This window comes from Anomaloglossus baeobatrachus, unplaced genomic scaffold (assembly GCF_048569485.1).
Source record: "Anomaloglossus baeobatrachus isolate aAnoBae1 unplaced genomic scaffold, aAnoBae1.hap1 Scaffold_160, whole genome shotgun sequence".
In the NCBI taxonomy this organism is placed as follows: domain Eukaryota; kingdom Metazoa; phylum Chordata; class Amphibia; order Anura; family Aromobatidae; genus Anomaloglossus; species Anomaloglossus baeobatrachus.
The window spans coordinates 444734-466595 of record NW_027441930.1 but is presented as its reverse complement, the minus strand read 5'-3'; the positions used below and the strand labels follow the sequence as shown (position 1 = coordinate 466595).

Sequence of the window (21862 nt, the reverse complement as noted above, 5' to 3'; positions counted from 1 at the left end):
ACTGATAAATAGCTGTGCGAATGTATGTGTTCCCCATCCTCGACGCTCGGGGGAGTTGCGGGTCCTGGATGTAGTAGACGCTCTGGGGAGGTGCGGGTCCTGGATGTAGTAGACGCTCGGGGAGGTGCGGGTCCTGGATGTAGTAGACGCTCGGGGAGGTGCGGGTCCTGGATGTAGTAGACGCTCGGGGGAGGTGCGGGTCCTGGATGTAGTAGACGCTCGGGGGAGGCGCGGGTCCTGGATGTAGTAGACGCTCGGGGGAGGCGCGGGTCCTGGATGTAGTAGACGCTCGGGGGAGGTGCGGGTCCTGGATGTAGTAGACGCTCGGGGGAGGTGCGGGTCCTGGATGTAGTAGACGCTCGGGGAGGTGCGAGTCCTTTATGTAGTAGACGCTCGGGGAAGGTGCGGGTCCTGGATGTAGTAGATGCTTGGGGGAGGTGCGGGTCCTGGATGTAGTAGACGCTCGGGGAAGGTGCGGGTCCTGGATGTAGTAGATGCTTGGGGGAGGTGCGGGTCCTGGATGTAGTAGACGCTCGGGAGAGGTTCGGGTCCTGGATGTAGTAGACGCTCGGGGAAGGAGCGGGTCCTGGATGTAGTAGATGCTCGGGGGAGGTGCGGGTCCTGGATGTAGTAGATGCTCGGGGGAGGTGCGGGTCCTTTATGTAGTAGATGCACGGGGGAGGTGCGGGTCCTGGATGTAGTAGACACTCGGGGGAGGTGCGGGTCCTGGATTTAGTAGACGCTCGGGGGAGGTGCGGGTCCTGGATGTAGTAGATGCTCGGGGAGGTGTGGGTCCTGGATGTAGTAGACACTCGGGGGAGGTGCGGGTCCTGGATGTAGTAGACGCTCGGGGGAGGCGCGGGTCCTGGATGTAGTAGACGCTCGGGGGGAGGTGCGGATCCTTTATGTAGTAGATGCTCGGGGGAGGTGCGGGTCCTTTATGTAGTATATGCTCGGGGGAGGTGCGGGTCCTTTATGTAGTAGACGCTCGGGGGAGGTGCGGGTCCTGGATGTAGTAGACGCTCGGGGGAGGTGCGAGTCCTGGATGTAGTAGACGCTCGGGGGGAGGTGCGGATCCTTTATGTAGTAGATGCTCGGGGGAGGTGCGGGTCCTGGATGTAGTAGATGCTCGGGGGAGGTGCGGGACCTGGATGTAGTAGACTCTCGGGGAAGGTGCGGGTCCTGGATGTAGTAGATGCTCGGGGGAGGTGCGGGTCCTGGATGTAGTAGACACTCGGGGGAGGTGCGGGTCCTGGATGTAGTAGATACTCGGGGGAGGTGCGGGTCCTGGATGTAGTAGACGCTCGGGGAGGTGCGGGTCCTTTATGTAGTAGACGCTCGGAAGGTGCGGGTCCTTTATGCAGTAGATGCTCGGGGGAGGTGCGGGTCCTTTATGCAGTAGATGCTCGGGGGAGGTGCGGGTCCTGGATGTAGTAGACGCTCGGGGAAGGTGCGGGTCCTTGATGTAGTAGCTGCTCGGGGGAGGTGCGGGTCCTTTATGTAGTAGATGCTCGGGGGAAGTGTGGGTCCTGGATGTAGTAGACGCTCGGGGAAGGAGCGGGTCCTGGATGTAGTAGACACTCGGGGGAGGTGCGGGTCCTGGATGTAGTAGATGCTCGGGGGAGGTGCGGGTCCTGGATGTAGTAGATGCTCGGGGGAGGAGCGGGTCCTGGATGTAGTAGACGCTCAGGGAAGGTGCGGGTCCTGGATGTAGTAGACGCTTCGGGGAAGGTGCGGGTCCTGGATGTAGTAGATGCTCGGGGAAAGTGCGGGTCCTGGATGTAGTAGATGCTCGGGGGAGGTGCGGGTCCTGGATGTAGTAGTTACTCGGGAGAGGTGCGGGTCCTGGATGTAGTAGATGCACGGGAGAGGTGCGGGGCCTGGATGTACAGTTATGTCCAGAAATATTTGGACAGTGACACAATTTTCGCGAGTTGGGCTCTGCATGCCACCACATTGGATTTGAAATGAAACCTCTACAACAGAATTCAAGTGCAGATTGTAACGTTTAATTTGAAGGTTTGAACAAAAATCTCTGATAGAAATTGTAGGAATTGTCACATTTCTTTACAAACACTCCACATTTTAGGAGGTCAAAAGTAATTGGACAAATAAACCAAACCCAAACAAAATATTTTTATTTTCAATATTTTGTTGCGAATCCTTTGGAGGCAATCACTGCCTTAAGTCTGGAACCCATGGACATCACCAAACGCTGGGTTTCCTCCTTCTTAATGCTTTGCCAGGCCTTTACAGCCGCAGCCTTCAGGTCTTGCTTGTTTGTGGGTCTTTCCGTCTTAAGTCTGGATTTGAGCAAGTGAAATGCATGCTCAATTGGGTTAAGATCTGGTGATTGACTTGGCCATTGCAGAATGTTCCACTTTTTTGCACTCATGAACTCCTGGGTAGCTTTGGCTGTATGCTTGGGGTCATTGTCCATCTGTACTATGAAGCGCCGTCCGATCAACTTTGCGGCATTTGGCTGAATCTGGGCTGAAAGTATATCCCGGTACACTTCAGAATTCATCCGGCTACTCTTGTCTGCTGTTATGTCATCAATAAACACAAGTGACCCAGTGCCATTGAAAGCCATGCATGCCCATGCCATCACGTTGCCTCCACCATGTTTTACAGAGGATGTGGTGTGCCTTGGATCATGTGCCGTTCCCTTTCTTCTCCAAACGTTTTTCTTCCCATCATTCTGGTACAGGTTGATCTTTGTCTCATCTGTCCATAGAATACTTTTCCAGAACTGAGCTGGCTTCATGAGGTGTTTTTCAGCAAATGTAACTCTGGCCTGTCCATTTTTGGAATTGATGAATGGTTTGCATCTAGATGTGAACCCTTTGTATTTACTTTCATGGAGTCTTCTCTTTACTGTTGACTTAGAGACAGATACACCTACTTCACTGAGAGTGTTCTGGACTTCAGTTGATGTTGTGAACGGGTTCTTCTTCACCAAAGAAAGTATGCGGCGATCATCCACCACTGTTGTCATCCGTGGACGCCCAGGCCTTTTTGAGTTCCCAAGCTCACCAGTCAATTCCTTTTTTCTCAGAATGTACCCGACTGTTGATTTTGCTACTCCAAGCATGTCTGCTGTCTCTCTGATGGATTTTTTCTTTTTTTTTCAGCCTCAGGATGTTCTGCTTCACCTCAATTGAGAGTTCCTTAGACCGCATGTTGTCTGGTCACAGCAACAACTTCCAAATGCAAAACCACACACCTGTAATCAACCCCAGACCTTTTAACTACTTCATTGATTACAGGTTAACGAGGGAGACGCCTTCAGAGTTAATTGCAGCCCTTAGAGTCCCTTGTCCAATTACTTTTGGTCCCTTGAAAAAGAGGAGGCTATGCATTACAGAGCTATGATTCCTAAACCCTTTCTCCGCTTTGGATGTGAAAACTCTCATATTGCAGCTGGGAGTGTGCACTTTCAGCCCATATTATATATAGAATTGTATTACTGAACATGTTTTTGTAAACAGCTAAAATAACAAAACTTGTGTCACTGTCCAAATATTTCTGGCCCTGACTGTAGTAGATGCTCGGGAGAGGTTCGGGTCCTGGATGTAGTAGATGCTCGGGGGAGGTGCGGGGCCTGGATGTAGTAGACACTCGGGGAAGGTACGGGTCCTGGATGTAATAGACGCTCGGGGAAGGTGCGGGTCCTGAATGTAGTAGATGCTCGGGGGAGGTGCGGGTCCTGGATGTAGTAGACGCTCGAGGAGGTGCGGGTCCTTTATGTAGTAGATGCCCGGGGGAGGTGCGGGTCCTGGATGTTGTAGACGCTCGGGGGAGGTGCGGGTCCTGGATGTAGTAGACGCTCGATGAGGTGCGGGTCCTTTATGTAGTAGACGCTCGGGGAAGGTGCGGGTCCTGAATGTAGTAGACGCTCGGGGGAGGCGCGGGTCCTGGATGTAGTAGACGCTCGGGGGAGGTGCGGGTCCTGGATGTAGTAGACGCTCGGGGGAGGTGCGGGTCCTGGATGTAGTAGACGCTCGAGGAGGTGCGGGTCCTGGATGTAGTAGACGCTCGAGGAGGTGCGGGTCCTGGATGTAATAGACGCTCGGGGAAGGTGCGGGTCCTGAATGTAGTAGATGCTCGGGGGAGGTGCGGGTCCTGGATGTAGTAGACGCTCGAGGAAGGTGCGGGTCCTGGATGTAGTAGATGCTTGGGGGAGGTTCGGGGCCTGGATGTAGTAGACACTCGGGGAAGGTGCGGGTCCTGGATGTAGTAGACGCTCGGGGGAGGTGCGGGTCCTGGATGTAGTAGATGCTCGGGGGAGGTGCGGGTCCTAGATGTAGTAGATGCTCTAGGGAGGTGCGGGTCCTGGATGTAGTAGACGCTCGGGGAAGGTGCGGGTCCTGGATGTAGTAGACGCTTCGGGGAGGCGCGGGTTCTTGATGTAGTAGATGCTCGGGGAAGGTGCGGGTCCTGGATGTAGTAGATGCTCGGGGGAGGTGCGTGTCCTGGATGTAGTAGATGCTCGGGGGAGGTGCGGGTCCTGGAGTTAGTAGATGCTCGGGGGAGGTGCGGGTCCTGGATGTAGTAGATGCTCGGGGGAGGTGCAGGTCCTGGATGTAGTAGATGCTCGGGGGAGGTGCAGGTCCTGGATGTAGTAGATGCTCGGGGGAGGTGTGGGTCCTGGATGTAGTAGATGCTCAGGGGAGGCGCTGGTCTTTATGTAGTAGATGCTCGGGGGAGGTGCGGGTCCTGGATGTAGTAGTCGCTCGGGGGAGGTGCGGGGCCTTTATGTAGTAGACACTCGGGGGAGGTGCGGGTCCTTTATGTAGTAGATGCTCGGGGGAGATGCGGGGCCTTTATGTAGTAGATGCTCGGGGGAGGTGCGGGTCCTGGATGTAGTAGACGCTCGGGGGAGGTGCGGGTCCTGGATGTAGTAGACGCTCGGGGGAGGTGCGGGTCCTGGATGTAGTAGACGCTCGGGGGAGGTGCGGGTCCTGGATGTAGTAGACGCTCGAGGAGGTGCGGGTCCTGGATGTAGTAGACGCTCGAGGAGGTGCGGGTCCTGGATGTAATAGACGCTCGGGGAAGGTGCGGGTCCTGAATGTAGTAGATGCTCGGGGGAGGTGCGGGTCCTGGATGTAGTAGACGCTCGAGGAGGTGCGGGTCCTTTATGTAGTAGATGCTCGGGGGAGGTGCGGGTCCTGGATGTAGTAGACGCTCGGGGAAGGTGCGGGTCCTGGATGTAGTAGATGCTTGGGGGAGGTTCGGGGCCTGGATGTAGTAGACACTCGGGGAAGGTGCGGGTCCTGGATGTAGTAGACGCTCGGGGAAGGAGCGGGTCCTGGATGTAGTAGACGCTCGGGGGAGGTGCGGGTCCTGGATGTAGTAGATGCTCGGGGGAGGTGCGGGTCCTAGATGTAGTAGATGCTCTAGGGAGGTGCGGGTCCTGGATGTAGTAGACGCTCGGGGAAGGTGCGGGTCCTGGATGTAGTAGACGCTTCGGGGAGGCGCGGGTTCTTGATGTAGTAGATGCTCGGGGAAGGTGCGGGTCCTGGATGTAGTAGATGCTCGGGGGAGGTGCGTGTCCTGGATGTAGTAGATGCTCGGGGGAGGTGCGGGTCCTGGAGTTAGTAGATGCTCGGGGGAGGTGCGGGTCCTGGATGTAGTAGATGCTCGGGGGAGGTGCAGGTCCTGGATGTAGTAGATGCTCGGGGGAGGTGCAGGTCCTGGATGTAGTAGATGCTCGGGGGAGGTGTGGGTCCTGGATGTAGTAGATGCTCGGGGGAGGCGCTGGTCTTTATGTAGTAGATGCTCGGGGGAGGTGCGGGTCCTGGATGTAGTAGTCGCTCGGGGGAGGTGCGGGGCCTTTATGTAGTAGACACTCGGGGGAGGTGCGGGTCCTTTATGTAGTAGATGCTCGGGGGAGATGCGGGGCCTTTATGTAGTAGATGCTCGGGGGAGGTGCGGGGCCTTTATGTAGTAGATGCTCGGGGGAGGTGCGGGGCCTTTATGTAGTAGATGGTCGGGGGAGGTGCGGGGCCTTTATGTAGTAGATGCTCGGGGGAGGTGCGGGGCCTTTATGTAGTAGATGCTCGGGGGAGGTGCGGGTCCTTTATGTAGTAGACGCTCGGGGGAGGTGCGGGTCCTGGATGTAGTAGACGCTCGGGGAGGTGCGGGTCCTGGATGTAGTAGACGCTCGGGGGGGTGCGGGTCCTGGATGTAGTAGACGCTCGGGGGAGGTGCGGGGCCTTTATGTAGTAGACGCTCGGGGGAGGTGCGGGTCCTTTATGTAGTAGACGCTCGGGGGAGGTGCGTGTTCTTTATGTAATAGACGCTTGGGGGAGGTGCGGGTCCTTTATGTAGTAGATGCTCGGGGGAGGTGCGGGTCCTGGATGTAGTAGACGCTCGGGGGAGGCGCGGGTCCTTTATGTAGTAGATGCTCGGGGGAGGTGCGGGTCCTGGATGTAGTAGATGCTCGGGGGAGGTGCGGGTCCTTTATGTAGTAGATGCTCGGGGCAGGTGCGGGTCCTTTATGTAGTAGACTCTCGGGGGAGGCGCGGGTCCTAGATGTAGTAGATGCTCGGGGGAGGTGCGGGTCCTTTATGTAGTAGACGCTCGAGGGAGGTGCGGGGCCTTTATGTAGTGAATGCTCGGGGGAGGTGCGGGGCCTTTATGTAGTAGATGCTCGGGGGAGGTGCAGGTCCTGGATGTAGTAGATGCTCGGGGGAGGTGCGGGTCCTGGATGTAGTAGATGCTCGGGGGAGGTGCGGGTCCTGGATGTAGTAGATGCTCGGGGGAGGTGCGGGTCCTGGATGTAGTAGATGCTCGGGGGAGGTGCGGGTCCTGGATGTAGTAGACGATCGGGGGAGGCGCGGGTCCTTCATGTAGTAGAGGCTCGGGGGAGGTGCGGGTCCTGGATGTAGTAGATGCTCGGGGGAGGTGCGGGTCCTTTATGTAGTAGATGCTCGGGGGAGGTGCGGGTCCTTTATGTAGTAGATGCTCGGGGGAGGTGCGGGTCCTTTATGTAGTAGACGCTCGGGGGAGATACGGGTCCTTTATGTAGTAGATGCTCAGGGCAGGTCCGGGTCCTTTATGTAGTAGACGCTCGGGGGAGGCGCGGGTCCTGGATGTAGTAGATGCTCGGGGGAGGCGCGGGTCCTGGATGTAGTAGACGCTCGGGGGAGGTGCGGGGCCTTTATGTAGTAGACGCTCGGGGGAGGTGCGGGTCCTGGATGTAGTAGACGCTCGGGGGAGGTGCGTGTTCTTTATGTAGTAGACGCTCGGGGGAGGTGCGGGTCCTTTATGTAGTAGACGCTCGGGGGAGGTCCGGGTCCTTTATGTAGTAGACGCTTGGGGGAGGTGCGGGTCCTTTTATGTAGTAGATGCTCGGGGGAGGTGCGGGTCCTGGATGTAGTAGATGCTCGGGGGAGGTGCGGGTCCTTTATGTAGTAGATGCTCAGGGCAGGTCCGGGTCCTTTATGTAGTAGACGCTCGGGGGAGGTGCGGGTCCTGGATGTAGTAGATGCTCGGGGCAGGTCCGGGTCCTTTATGTAGTAGATGCTCGGGGCAGGTGCGGGTCCTTTATGTAGTAGACGCTCGAGGGAGGTGCGGGGCCTTTATGTAGTAGATGCTCGGGGGAGGTGCGGGGCCTTTATGTAGTAGATGCTCGGGGGAGGTGCGGGTCCTTTTATGTAGTAGATGCTCGGGGGAGGTGCGGGTCCTGGATGTAGTAGATGCTCGGGGGAGGTGCGGGTCCTGGATGTAGTAGATGCTCGGGGGAGGTGCGGGTCCTGAATGTAGTAGATGCTCGGGGGAGGTGCGGGTCCTTTATGTAGTAGATGCTCGGGGGAGGTGCGGGGCCTTTATGTAGTAGATGCTCGGGGGAGGTGCGGGTCCTTTATGTAGTAGATGCTCGGGGGAGGTGCGGGCCCTTTATGTAGTAGATGCTCGGGGGAGGTGCGGGCCCTTTATGTAGTAGATGCTCGGGGGAGGTGCGGGTCCTTTATGTAGTAGATGCTCGGGAGAGGTGCGGGTCCTGGATGTAGTAGATGCTCGGGGGAGGTGCGGGTCCTTTTATGTAGTAGATGCTCGGGGGAGGTGCGGGTCCTTTATGTAGTAGATGCTCGGGGGAGGTGCGGGTCCTGGATGTAGTAGATGCTCGGGGGAGGTGCGGGTCCTGGATGTAGTAGATGCTCGGGGGAGGTGTGGGTTCTTTATGTAGTAGACGCTCGGGGGAGGTGCGGGTCCTGGATGTAGTAGATGCTCGGGGAAGGTGCGGGTCCTGGATGTAGTAGATGCTCGGGGGAGGTGCGGGTCCTGGATGTAGTAGTTACTCGGGAGAGGTGCGGGTCCTGGATGTAGTAGATGCACGGGAGAGGTGCGGGGCCTGGATGTACAGTTATGTCCAGAAATATTTGGACAGTGACACAATTTTGGCGAGTTGGGCTCTGCATGCCACCACATTGGATTTGAAATGAAACCTCTACAACAGAATTCAAGTGCAGATTGTAACGTTTAATTTAAAGGTTTGAACAAAAATCTCTGATAGAAATTGTAGGAATTGTCACATTTCTTTACAAACACTCCACATTTTAGGAGGTCAAAAGTAATTGGACAAATAAACCAAACCCAAACAAAATATTTTTATTTTCAATATTTTGTTGCGAATCCTTTGGAGGCAATCACTGCCTTAAGTCTGGAACCCATGGACATCACCAAACGCTGGGTTTCCTCCTTCTTAATGCTTTGCCAGGCCTTTACAGCCGCAGCCTTCAGGTCTTGCTTGTTTGTGGGTCTTTCCGTCTTAAGTCTGGATTTGAGCAAGTGAAATGCATGCTCAATTGGGTTAAGATCTGGTGATTGACTTGGCCATTGCAGAATGTTCCACTTTTTTGCACTCATGAACTCCTGGGTAGCTTTGGCTGTATGCTTGGGGTCATTGTCCATCTGTACTATGAAGCGCCGTCCGATCAACTTTGCGGCATTTGGCTGAATCTGGGCTGAAAGTATATCCCGGTACACTTCAGAATTCATCCGGCTACTCTTGTCTGCTGTTATGTCATCAATAAACACAAGTGACCCAGTGCCATTGAAAGCCATGCATGCCCATGCCATCACGTTGCCTCCACCATGTTTTACAGAGGATGTGGTGTGCCTTGGATCATGTGCCGTTCCCTTTCTTCTCCAAACTTTTTTCTTCCCATCATTCTGGTACAGGTTGATCTTTGTCTCATCTGTCCATAGAATACTTTTCCAGAACTGAGCTGGCTTCATGAGGTGTTTTTCAGCAAATGTAACTCTGGCCTGTCTATTTTTGGAATTGATGAATGGTTTGCATCTAGATGTGAACCCTTTGTATTTACTTTCATGGAGTCTTTTCTTTACTGTTGACTTAGAGACAGATACACCTACTTCACTGAGAGTGTTCTGGACTTCAGTTGATGTTGTGAACGGGTTCTTCTTCACCAAAGAAAGTATGCGGCGATCATCCACCACTGTTGTCATCCGTGGACGCCCAGGCCTTTTTGAGTTCCCAAGCTCACCAGTCAATTCCTTTTTTCTCAGAATGTACCCGACTGTTGATTTTGCTACTCCAAGCATGTCTGCTGTCTCTCTGATGGATTTTTTCTTTTTTTTCAGCCTCAGGATGTTCTGCTTCACCTCAATTGAGAGTTCCTTAGACCGCATGTTGTCTGGTCACAGCAACAACTTCCAAATGCAAAACCACACACCTGTAATCAACCCCAGACCTTTTAACTACTTCATTGATTACAGGTTAACGAGGGAGACGCCTTCAGAGTTAATTGCAGCCCTTAGAGTCCCTTGTCCAATTACTTTTGGTCCCTTGAAAAAGAGGAGGCTATGCATTACAGAGCTATGATTCCTAAACCCTTTCTCCGCTTTGGATGTGAAAACTCTCATATTGCAGCTGGGAGTGTGCACTTTCAGCCCATATTATATATAGAATTGTATTACTGAACATGTTTTTGTAAACAGCTAAAATAACAAAACTTGTGTCACTGTCCAAATATTTCTGGCCCTGACTGTAGTAGATGCTCGGGAGAGGTTCGGGTCCTGGATGTAGTAGATGCTCGGGGGAGGTGCGGGGCCTGGATGTAGTAGACACTCGGGGAAGGTACGGGTCCTGGATGTAATAGACGCTCGGGGAAGGTGCGGGTCCTGAATGTAGTAGATGCTCGGGGGAGGTGCGGGTCCTGGATGTAGTAGACGCTCGAGGAGGTGCGGGTCCTTTATGTAGTAGATGCCCGGGGGAGGTGCGGGTCCTGGATGTTGTAGACGCTCGGGGGAGGTGCGGGTCCTGGATGTAGTAGACGCTCGAGGAGGTGCGGGTCCTTTATGTAGTAGACGCTCGGGGAAGGTGCGGGTCCTGAATGTAGTAGACGCTCGGGGGAGGCGCGGGTCCTGGATGTAGTAGACGCTCGGGGGAGGTGCGGGTCCTGGATGTAGTAGACGCTCGGGGGAGGTGCGGGTCCTGGATGTAGTAGACGCTCGAGGAGGTGCGGGTCCTGGATGTAGTAGACGCTCGAGGAGGTGCGGGTCCTGGATGTAATAGACGCTCGGGGAAGGTGCGGGTCCTGAATGTAGTAGATGCTCGGGGGAGGTGCGGGTCCTGGATGTAGTAGACGCTCGAGGAGGTGCGGGTCCTTTATGTAGTAGATGCTCGGGGGAGGTGCGGGTCCTGGATGTAGTAGACGCTCGGGGAAGGTGCGGGTCCTGGATGTAGTAGATGCTTGGGGGAGGTTCGGGGCCTGGATGTAGTAGACACTCGGGGAAGGTGCGGGTCCTGGATGTAGTAGACGCTCGGGGAAGGAGCGGGTCCTGGATGTAGTAGACGCTCGGGGGAGGTGCGGGTCCTGGATGTAGTAGATGCTCGGGGGAGGTGCGGGTCCTAGATGTAGTAGATGCTCTAGGGAGGTGCGGGTCCTGGATGTAGTAGACGCTCGGGGAAGGTGCGGGTCCTGGATGTAGTAGACGCTTCGGGGAGGCGCGGGTTCTTGATGTAGTAGATGCTCGGGGAAGGTGCGGGTCCTGGATGTAGTAGATGCTCGGGGGAGGTGCGTGTCCTGGATGTAGTAGATGCTCGGGGGAGGTGCGGGTCCTGGAGTTAGTAGATGCTCGGGGGAGGTGCGGGTCCTGGATGTAGTAGATGCTCGGGGGAGGTGCAGGTCCTGGATGTAGTAGATGCTCGGGGGAGGTGCAGGTCCTGGATGTAGTAGATGCTCGGGGGAGGTGTGGGTCCTGGATGTAGTAGATGCTCGGGGGAGGCGCTGGTCTTTATGTAGTAGATGCTCGGGGGAGGTGCGGGTCCTGGATGTAGTAGTCGCTCGGGGGAGGTGCGGGGCCTTTATGTAGTAGACACTCGGGGGAGGTGCGGGTCCTTTATGTAGTAGATGCTCGGGGGAGATGCGGGGCCTTTATGTAGTAGATGCTCGGGGGAGGTGCGGGGCCTTTATGTAGTAGATGCTCGGGGGAGGTGCGGGGCCTTTATGTAGTAGATGGTCGGGGGAGGTGCGGGGCCTTTATGTAGTAGATGCTCGGGGGAGGTGCGGGTCCTTTATGTAGTAGATGCTCGGGGAGGTGCGGGTCCTGGATGTAGTAGACGCTCGGGGAGGTGCGGGTCCTGGATGTAGTAGACGCTCGGGGGAGGTGCGGGGCCTTTATGTAGTAGACGCTCGGGGGAGGTGCGGGTCCTTTATGTAGTAGACGCTCGGGGGAGGTGCGTGTTCTTTATGTAGTAGACGCTCGGGGGAGGTCCGGGTCCTTTATGTAATAGACGCTTGGGGGAGGTGCGGGTCCTTTATGTAGTAGATGCTCGGGGGAGGTGCGGGTCCTGGATGTAGTAGACGCTCGGGGGAGGCGCGGGTCCTTTATGTAGTAGATGCTCGGGGGAGGTGCGGGTCCTGGATGTAGTAGATGCTCGGGGGAGGTGCGGGTCCTTTATGTAGTAGATGCTCGGGGCAGGTGCGGGTCCTTTATGTAGTAGACTCTCGGGGGAGGCGCGGGTCCTAGATGTAGTAGATGCTCGGGGGAGGTGCGGGTCCTTTATGTAGTAGACGCTCGAGGGAGGTGCGGGGCCTTTATGTAGTGAATGCTCGGGGGAGGTGCGGGGCCTTTATGTAGTAGATGCTCGGGGGTGGTGCGGGTCCTTTTATGTAGTAGATGCTCGGGGGAGGTGCAGGTCCTGGATGTAGTAGATGCTCGGGGGAGGTGCGGGTCCTGGATGTAGTAGATGCTCGGGGGAGGTGCGGGTCCTGGATGTAGTAGATGCTCGGGGGAGGTGCGGGTCCTGGATGTAGTAGATGCTCGGGGGAGGTGCAGGTCCTGGATGTAGTAGACGATCGGGGGAGGCGCGGGTCCTTCATGTAGTAGAGGCTCGGGGGAGGTGCGGGTCCTTCATGTAGTAGAGGCTCGGGGGAGGTGCGGGTCCTGGATGTAGTAGATGCTCGGGGGAGGTGCGGGTCCTTTATGTAGTAGATGCTCGGGGGAGGTGCGGGTCCTTTATGTAGTAGACGCTCGGGGGAGATACGGGTCCTTTATGTAGTAGATGCTCAGGGCAGGTCCGGGTCCTTTATGTAGTAGACGCTCGGGGGAGGCGCGGGTCCTGGATGTAGTAGATGCTCGGGGGAGGTGCGGGTCCTTTATGTAGTAGATGCTCGGGGCAGGTGCGGGTCCTTTATGTAGTAGACGCTCGGGGGAGGTGCGGGGCCTTTATGTAGTAGATGCTCGGGGGAGGTGCGGGTCCTTTATGTAGTAGACGCTCGGGGGAGTTGCGGGGCCTTTATGTAGTAGATGCTCGGGGGAGGTGCGGGTCCTTTATGTAGTAGACGCTCGGGGGAGGTGCGGGTCCTGGATGTAGTAGACGCTCGGGGGAGGTGGGGGTCCTGGATGTAGTAGACGCTCGGGGGAGGTGCGGGGCCTTTATGTAGTAGACGCTCGGGGGAGGTGCGGGTCCTGGATGTAGTAGACGCTCGGGGGAGGTGCGTGTTCTTTATGTAGTAGACGCTTGGGGGAGGTGCGGGTCCTTTATGTAGTAGACGCTCGGGGGAGGTCCGGGTCCTTTATGTAGTAGACGCTTGGGGGAGGTGCGGGTCCTTTTATGTAGTAGATGCTCGGGGGAGGTGCGGGTCCTGGATGTAGTAGATGCTCGGGGGAGGTGCGGGTCCTTTATGTAGTAGATGCTCAGGGCAGGTCCGGGTCCTTTATGTAGTAGACGCTCGGGGGAGGTGCGGGTCCTGGATGTAGTAGATGCTCGGGGCAGGTCCGGGTCCTTTATGTAGTAGATGCTCGGGGCAGGTGCGGGTCCTTTATGTAGTAGACGCTCGAGGGAGGTGCGGGGCCTTTATGTAGTAGATGCTCGGGGGAGGTGCGGGGCCTTTATGTAGTAGATGCTCGGGGGAGGTGCGGGTCCTTTTATGTAGTAGATGCTCGGGGGAGGTGCGGGTCCTGGATGTAGTAGATGCTCGGGGGAGGTGCGGGTCCTGGATGTAGTAGATGCTCGGGGGAGGTGCGGGTCCTGAATGTAGTAGATGCTCGGGGGAGGTGCGGGTCCTGAATGTAGTAGATGCTCGGGGGAGGTGCGGGTCCTTTATGTAGTAGATGCTCGGGGGAGGTGCGGGCCCTTTATGTAGTAGATGCTCGGGGGAGGTGCGGGTCCTTTATGTAGTAGATGCTCGGGGGAGGTGCGGGCCCTTTATGTAGTAGATGCTCGGGGGAGGTGCGGGCCCTTTATGTAGTAGATGCTCGGGGGAGGTGCGGGTCCTTTATGTAGTAGATGCTCGGGGGAGGTGCGGGTCCTGGATGTAGTAGATGCTTGGGGGAGGTGCGGGTCCTTTTATGTAGTAGATGCTCGGGGGAGGTGCGGGTCCTTTATGTAGTAGATGCTCGGGGGAGGTGCGGGTCCTGGATGTAGTAGATGCTCGGGGGAGGTGTGGGTTCTTTATGTAGTAGATGCTCGGGGGAGGTGTGGGTTCTTTATGTAGTAGACGCTCGGGGGAGGTGCGGGTCCTGGATGTAGTAGATGCTCGGGGGAGGTGTGGGTTCTTTATGTAGTAGATGCTCGGGGGAGGTGTGGGTTCTTTATGTAGTAGATGCTCGGGGGAGGTGCGGGTCCTTTATGTAGTAGATGCTCGGGGGAGGTGCGGGTCCTGGATGTAGTAGATGCTCGGGGGAGGCGCGGGTCCTTTATGTAGTAGACGCTCGGGGGAGGCGCGGGTCCTGGATGTAGTAGATGCTCGGGGGAGGTGCGGGTCCTTTATGTAGTAGATGCTCGGGGCAGGTGCGGGTCCTTTATGTAGTAGACGCTCGGGGGTGGTGCGGGTCCTGGATGTAGTAGATGCTCGGGGGAGGTGTGGGTCCTGGATGTAGTAGATGCTCGGGGGAGGTGCGGGTCCTTTATGTAGTAGATGCTCGGGGGAGGTGCGGGTCCTGGATGTAGTAGATGCTCGGGGGAGGTGCGGGTCCTTTTATGTAGTAGATGCTCGGGGGAGGTGTGGGTCCTTTATGTAGTAGATGCTCGGGGGAGGTGCGGGTCCTGGATGTAGTAGATGCTCGGGGGAGGTGCGGGTCCTGGATGTAGTAGATGCTCGGGGGAGGTGTGGGTCCTTTATGTAGTAGATGCTCGGGGGAGGTGCGGGTCCTTTATGTAGTAGATGCTCGGGGGAGTTGCGGGTCCTTTATGTAGTAGATGCTCGGGGGAGGTGCGGGTCCTTTATGCAGTAGATGCTCGGGGAAGGTGCGGGTCCTTTATGCAGTAGATGCTCGGGGGAGGTGCGGGTCCTTTATTTAGTAGATGCTCGGGGGAGGTGCGGGTCCTGGATGTAGTAGATGCTCGGGGGAGGTGTGGGTCCTTTATGCAGTAGATGCTCGGGGGAGGTGCGGGTCCTGGATGTAGTAGATGCTCGGGGGAGGTGCGGGTCCTTTATGTAGTAGAGGCTCGGGGGAGGTGCGGGTCCTGGATGTAGTAGATGCTCGGGGGAGGTGCGGGTCCTGGATGTAGTAGATGCTCGGGGGAGGTGCGGGTCCTGGATGTAGTAGATGCTCGGGGGAGGTGCGGGTCCTTTATGTAGTAGATGCTCGGGGGAGGTGCGGGTCCTTTATGTAGTAGATGCTCGGGGGAGGTGCGGGTCCTTTATGTAGTAGATGCTCGGGGGAGGTGCGGGTCCTTTATGTAGTAGATGCTCGGGAGAGGTGCGGGTCCTGGATGTAGTAGATGCTCGGGGGAGGTGCGGGTCCTGGATGTAGTAGATGCTCGGGGGAGGTGCGGGTCCTTTATGTAGTAGATGCTCGGGGGAGGTGCGGGTCCTGGATGTAGTAGACGCTCGGGGGAGGTGCGGGGCCTTTATGTAGTAGATGCTCGGGAGAGGTGCGGGTCCTGGATGTAGTAGATGCTCGGGGGAGGTGCGGGTCCTGGATGTAGTAGATGCTCGGGGGAGGTGCGGGTCCTTTATGTAGTAGATGCTCGGGGGAGGTGCGGGTCCTTTATGTAGTAGATGCTCGGGGGAGGTGATGGCTCTGCTGATACATTGTAACAACCTATGTGGGCATGGTGGGGAGGGAAATGTACAGTAGAAGGTTTCCGGGGAGCAGTGATTGGGGGGGCTTTTAGCGCTTCTGGCTCTTCGGTTTCCATCTTGTAAGACCTCTCTTTGCTTTCGGTGAATGTAAACACTGCACATCCATAGATTCATCCTCTACAGAATCGGGAGATGCTGTGGTGTCTGGTGTCTGCCCGTAGGTGGCGCCCACGTGGCATGGTGTAAGCCTGCACCTTTCCGTGTGCAGAGACGACGTGAGACGGGCGTGGGCAGTGCAAGAAATGTGCGCGCTTCTGTCAGAGATTTTGCATCATTTTTGCTTTGTTGATTTTTTGTTGGGTTAAGAAAATGTATAAAGTTGTCATTAAAAAAAAAAGTCCCAGTGTTCTGGAGATGGGCAGGCAGCGACCAGCCACAGCCAGAGCTGCGCTCAGCATTCTGCTGCCTCTGGGCTGCACTGATCAGACGCCCGGATCTGACTGATGGGAATTTGGATGTGCGGGTCTCAGTAGTGACCGCTATCGCTGCTTTTCTCCTTGTAGGTCTGTATACGATGGAGAGGAGCACAGTCACTTTATGGAGAAGCTGGAGGTGCGGATCCGGAACCACGACCGCGAGATCGAGAAGATGTGTAACTTCCATTATCAGGGATTCGTCGATTCCATCACTGAGCTGTTGAAAGTGCGCGGGGAGGCGGAAAAACTGAAGGTGAGTGTGCGGGCGATGGTGTGCCCCTGAGCGCGCGGGGGGCGGTCAGTGGTGCGCCCCTGAGCGCGCGGGGGGCGGTCAGTGGTGCGCCCCTGAGCGCGCGGGGGGCGGTCAGTGGTGCGCCCCGGAGCGCGCGGGGGCCGGTCAGTGGTGCGCCCCGGAGCGCACGGGGGCCGGTCAGTGGTGCGCCCCGGAGCGCGCGGGGGCCGGGAGATGTTACACCTCGGAGCAGTCAGAAAATCCTGTAGATGCTGGTACATGAAGAGACCCATAGAGGGCAGAGTAGAGCATGGCTGCCCTCACATGCTGCATCTTTTACTCTTTATCAGACCCTTTTATCTGCTCTGGATATTTATATAGGTTTTCTTGAAGCGGGTGTCAGCAGTGTGTCGCTTTCAGACAGGGCAGATTTTTTTATAGATAATTCTGTGACAGGTTTTCGGGTCTTGACATATTTTGTACTAGTGCTATACCGCGGTGTCCAGACAACGAAGACTGGACATGTGACCAGGTCTCGGGCTATGCCGCTATGTACAGCTTTTATCTCGGCAGTTCACAGGTCGTCCATTTATATTCTTTCTGTTGCAGAACCAAGTGATGGACACTAATAGGCGACTGCAGCTGGACGGGGCGGAGGTAATGCTGTATACAAAGCTGTGACATCGAAGGAGGACCGGAAGAGCTGAGCTGTGATTGGTGGTACCGGAGGGATCACAGGAGGAGCTGAGCTGTGATTGGTGGTACCGGAAGGATGACCGGAAGAGCTGAGCTGTGATTGGTGGTACTGTAGGGATGACAACAGGAGCTGAGCTGTGATTGGTAGTACTGGAGGATTCACAGAAGGAGCTGAGCTGTGATGGTACTGGAGGGATGATGAGGAGCTGAGCTGTGATTGATGGTACCGGAGGGATGACAGGAGGAGCTGAGCTTTGGTCGTACTGGAGGAGCTGAGCTGTGATTGGTGGTACCGGAAGGATGACCGGAGGAGCTGAGCTGTGATTGGTTGTACCGGAGGGATCACAGGAGGAGCTGAGCTTTGATTGGTGGTACTGGAGGGATGACAGGAGGAGCTGAGCTGTGATTGGTGGTACTGGAGGGATGATAGGAGGAGTTGAGCTTTGATTGGTCGTACTGGAGGAGCTGAGCTTTGATTGGTGGTACTGGAGGGATGACAGGAGGAGCTGAGCTGTGATTGGTGGTACTGGAGGGATGATAGGAGGAGTTGAGCTTTGATTGGTCGTACTGGAGGAGCTGAGCTTTGATTGGTGGTACTGGAGGGATGACTGGAGGAGCTGAGCTGTGATTGGTGGTACTGGAGGGATGACAGGAGGAGCTGAGCTGTGATTGGTTGTACTGGAGGAGCTGAGCTTTGGTGGTACTGGAGGGATGACAGGAGGAGCTGAGCTGTGATTGGTTGTACTGGAGGGATGAGTGGAGGAGCAGAGCTTTGATTGGTGGTACTGGAGGAGCAGAGCTTTGATTGGTGGTACTGGAGGACCTGAGCTGTGATTGGTAGTACTGTAGGGATGACTGGAGGAGCTGAGCTGTGATTGGTGGTACTGGAGGGATGATTGGAGGAGCTGAGCTGTGATTGGCAGTACTGGAGGGATGAGCGGAGGAGCTGAGCTGTGATTGGTGGTACTGGAGGACCTGAGCTGTGATTGGTAGTACTGGAGGGATGACTGGAGGAGCTGAGCTGTGATTGGCGGTACTGGAGGGATGAGCGGAGGAGCTGAGCTGTGATTGGTGGTACTGGAGGGATGACTGGAGGAGCTGAGCTGTGATTGGTGGTACTGGAGGGATGATTGGAGGAGCTGAGCTGTGATTGGCAGTACTGGAGGGATGAGCGGAGGAGCTGAGCTGTGATTGGTGGTACTGGAGGACCTGAGCTGTGATTGGTAGTACTGGAGGGATGACTGGAGGAGCTGAGCTGTGATTGGCGGTACTGGAGGGATGAGCAGAGGAGCTGAGCTGTGATTGGTGGTACTGGAGGGATGACAGGAGGAGCTGAGCTGTGATTGGTCGTGCTGGAGGAGCTGAGCTGTGATTGGTGGTACCGGAGGGTATATGTAGAATAGTTGTATAATATTTCCTGACACTGAGCGCTCTGCTCGCTCCGTCCTCAGTTATTATCCACCATGAAGGATCTGCAGCAGTGCCGCATCCAGCAGAGGAACATCGCTGCCACCGTGGAGAAGCTGAGCCTGTGCCTGCCAGGTAGTGGGTTGTGTTCACACTGAGCAGCGTGTTTCGGCACGTCCTGCGCTCCTCCCGGGGTGCACATTATTGTTGGGGTGATCGGGGATTGTTCTGTTTTTCTTCTGATTTTACTGTGTGTCTTTTGTTTTTTAGTGCTGGAAATGTACAGTAAATTACGGGAGCAGATGAGGGCGAAGAGGTGAGTGCTCGCCTTCCCCGTAGCGCAGAGATGTGCCGCCAGTGCTGTGTGATAAGTCCTCCGCCTGCAGAGCTGTGCACAAGGTGTATACCCTCCAGAGCTGGAATCTCTCAGCGGTGCTGGGGCGCGCGGACTCCCTCCCGGAGGGCGCGCCGACTCCCTCCCGGAGGGCGCGCCGACTCCCTCCCGGAGGGCGCGCCGACTCCCTCCCGGAGGGCGCGCCGACTCCCTCCCGGAGGGCGCGCCGACTCCCTCCCGGAGGGCGCGCCGACTCCCTCCCGGAGGGCGCGCCGACTCCCTCCCGGAGGGCGCGCCGACTCCCTCCCGGAGGGCGCGCCGACTCCCTCCCGGAGGGCGCGCCGACTCCCTCCCGGAGGGCGCGCCGACTCCCTCCCGGAGGGCGCGCCGACTCCCTCCCGGAGGGCGCGCCGACTCCCTCCCGGAGGGCGCGCCGACTCCCTCCCGGAGGGCGCGCCGACTCCCTCCCGGAGGGCGCGCCGACTCCCTCCCGGAGGGCGCGCCGACTCCCTCCCGGAGGGCGCGCCGACTCCTCTCTGCTGGTTTGCCCCAGTGTGTCAGTGCAGGTGAGATGAATGGGTGCGGGGTGCAGACGATCACTGACAGTAGGCAGCAGTGTCTCTATAGCACTGTACAGGACAGCTTTATGCTGTGGCTGAGCTGCCGTGTCCCCTCCGTTGCAGACATTACCCCGCACTGAAGACCCTGGAGCAGATGGAGCACACGTACCTGCCGCAGGTCAGCCACTACCGCTTCTGCCGCACCATGGTGGAGAACATCCCCAAACTGCGGGAGGAGATCAAGGACGTCTCCATGTCTGACCTGAAGGACTTCCTGGAGAGCATCCGCAAGCACTCGGAGAGGATCGGGGAGTCTGCCATGAAGCAGGTAAGACGCCACCCCCCAGACTACAACCCCCCGCTTGTCGTGTCCTCGTGGGGTCCGCACAACATTCTCACCTGGGTGGTCTCCACTCTATCATATATCACGATCTGCCGGATCACACAATTCCCTGTCATTATCAGACTTGCAGCATAACATGTCAGTGCTCTGGACGGAGTGGCGGAGGCATCAACCTTTATTCAGCTCTCTTGATGACACAGAGAACTTTTCCTGCTCGGGGGGTGGAGGAGGCTCTGCTCGGGGGGTGGAGGAGGCTCTGCTCGGGGGGTGGAGGCGTCTCTGCTCGGGGGGTGGTGGCGGCTTTGCTCGGGGGGGTGGAGGCGACTCTGCTCGGGGGGGTGGAGGCGGCTCTGCTCGGGGGGGTGGAGGCGGCTCTGCTCGGGGGGGTGGAGGCGGCTCTGCTCGGGGGGTGGAGGCGGCTCTGCTCGGGGGGTGGAGGCGGCTCTGCTCGGGGGGTGGAGGCGGCTCTGCTCGGGGGGTGGAGGCGGCTCTGCTCGGGGGGTGGAGGCGGCTCTGCTCGGGGGGTGGAGGCGGCTCTGCTCGGGGGGTGGTGGCGGCTCTGCTCATGGGGTGGAGGCGGCTCTGCTCGGGGGCCGGTGGAGAGGCGGCTCAGCCCCTGGCCGCTGCCTCCTGGTAGAAGTCGCCCGTGTCCCATTGGTCCCCGGGGCTTTTATTTGCAGGGGACGTCTTGTTTTCGGGGTACGTGATCTGTAGGGGCAGTAACCCTCATTCTGCAGCACAGCTTGGTCCAGTCACTTCCTCCTCCCGTGTCGCAGGGTCTTTATCTGTTGCCCCCCGGTTTGCAGTGCCATGACATTGACATCCCTGACGCTTCAGCCAGAGTTAGTGAGTGGTGGTTGCAGCGGACGGTACGTCCTCCCCCTGGAGCGTCGCTCGGTGGCTTCACAGTTAAGTTTTAGGCATTGCTGATTAGAAGCGGTCACGAGCTCGCCCACACTGTGACCACATGGGTGTGACGTCTGGAGTGGGCTCAGGAGCTGAGATCGCACTGTGCCCAGCAGATGGCTGCCCGTGTGCAGCTGTGACTATTAGCGCCAACTGAAATATAAACATTGCTACCGTCGTCCTTGTGATGACCCAAGGATTCAGGCTGGCACTAGAAGGCTGCAGAGGATCGTCTTCCGCAGTGTGTGGCCTTCTGATGGGGACGTGCAGGGAGTATGGCAGTGCCCGCAGAGCCACAGGTTGGCGAGCACTTATATAGGACCTGTATGACGCTGGCTCTGGAGCCCGTGCATTGCTGGGTGGGTGGTCCTCATATTGGGGGTCCGTGCAGGACGCGGTCGGCCTCTGTGATTACAGGTTCCTGCCCCCTCCTGTGCCGCTGCCGCCTCTGTAACTGCTGCTGCATCTGGGTGACCACTTACCGTATCTGTGGAGGGACGGACACGATTAATAGCTCACTAATCAGCCTGACAGCGCACGGGCAGCAAGGCAGCCACAGAGCGCTCACATTGCTCCCTGCGCTGAAGAGTGCGCAGAGGGGATTAAGGCTATGTTCACACTAGAAAAATGATTTTTCTTAAGAAATTTCTTGAGTGAAGGATTAGCACACCTGCGTTAAAAACGCACCAATAACGCAGGTGCGTTTTTGGTGGGTTTTTGGTGCGTTTTTGATGCGTTTTTGGTGCGTTTTCTTTCATGTTGGTCCCTGCATTTTTTAATGCCTTTACAGCAATAAAGCACATTGAAAATAAAAAAAAAATAGATAATACAGAGATAGATATATGATAGAGGGATAGAGGGATAGAGGGATAGATGGATAGATGGATAGATGGATAGATGGATAGATGGATGGATGGATAGAGGGATGGATAGAGGGATGGATAGAGGGATGGATAGAGGGATAGATAGAGGGATAGATAGAGGGATAGATAGAGGGATAGATAGAGGGATAGATAGAGGGATAGATAGAGGGATAGATAGAGGGATAGATAGAGGGATAGATAGAGGGATAGATAGAGGGATAGATAGAGGGATAGATAGAGGGATAGATAGAGGGATAGATAGAGGGATAGATAGAGGGATAGATAGAGGGATAGATAGAGGGATAGATAATAGATAGATAGAGGGATAGATAATAGATAGATAGAGGGATAGATAGAGGGATAGATAGAGGGATAGATAGAGGGATAGATAGAGGGATAGATAGAGGGATAGATAGATAGATAGAGGGATAGATAGATAGATAGAGGGATAGATAGAGGGATAGATAGAGGGATAGATAATAGATAGATAGAGGGATAGATAATAGATAGATAGAGGGATAGATAATAGATAGATAGAGGGA

At 56.4% G+C, this 21862-nt stretch overlaps 1 protein-coding gene across 1 annotated transcript in view; it reads left to right on the top strand.

Moving 5' to 3' along the window:
* Positions 1–21862, top strand: part of LOC142260680 (exocyst complex component 6B-like) — a 296256-nt gene that overhangs the window by 25222 nt on the left and 249172 nt on the right. The window contains 5 exon segments of the mRNA XM_075332046.1: positions 16067–16232; positions 16821–16868; positions 18359–18449; positions 18585–18630; positions 19332–19536. Coding sequence (XP_075188161.1) covers positions 16067–16232; positions 16821–16868; positions 18359–18449; positions 18585–18630; positions 19332–19536 — 556 coding nt within the window.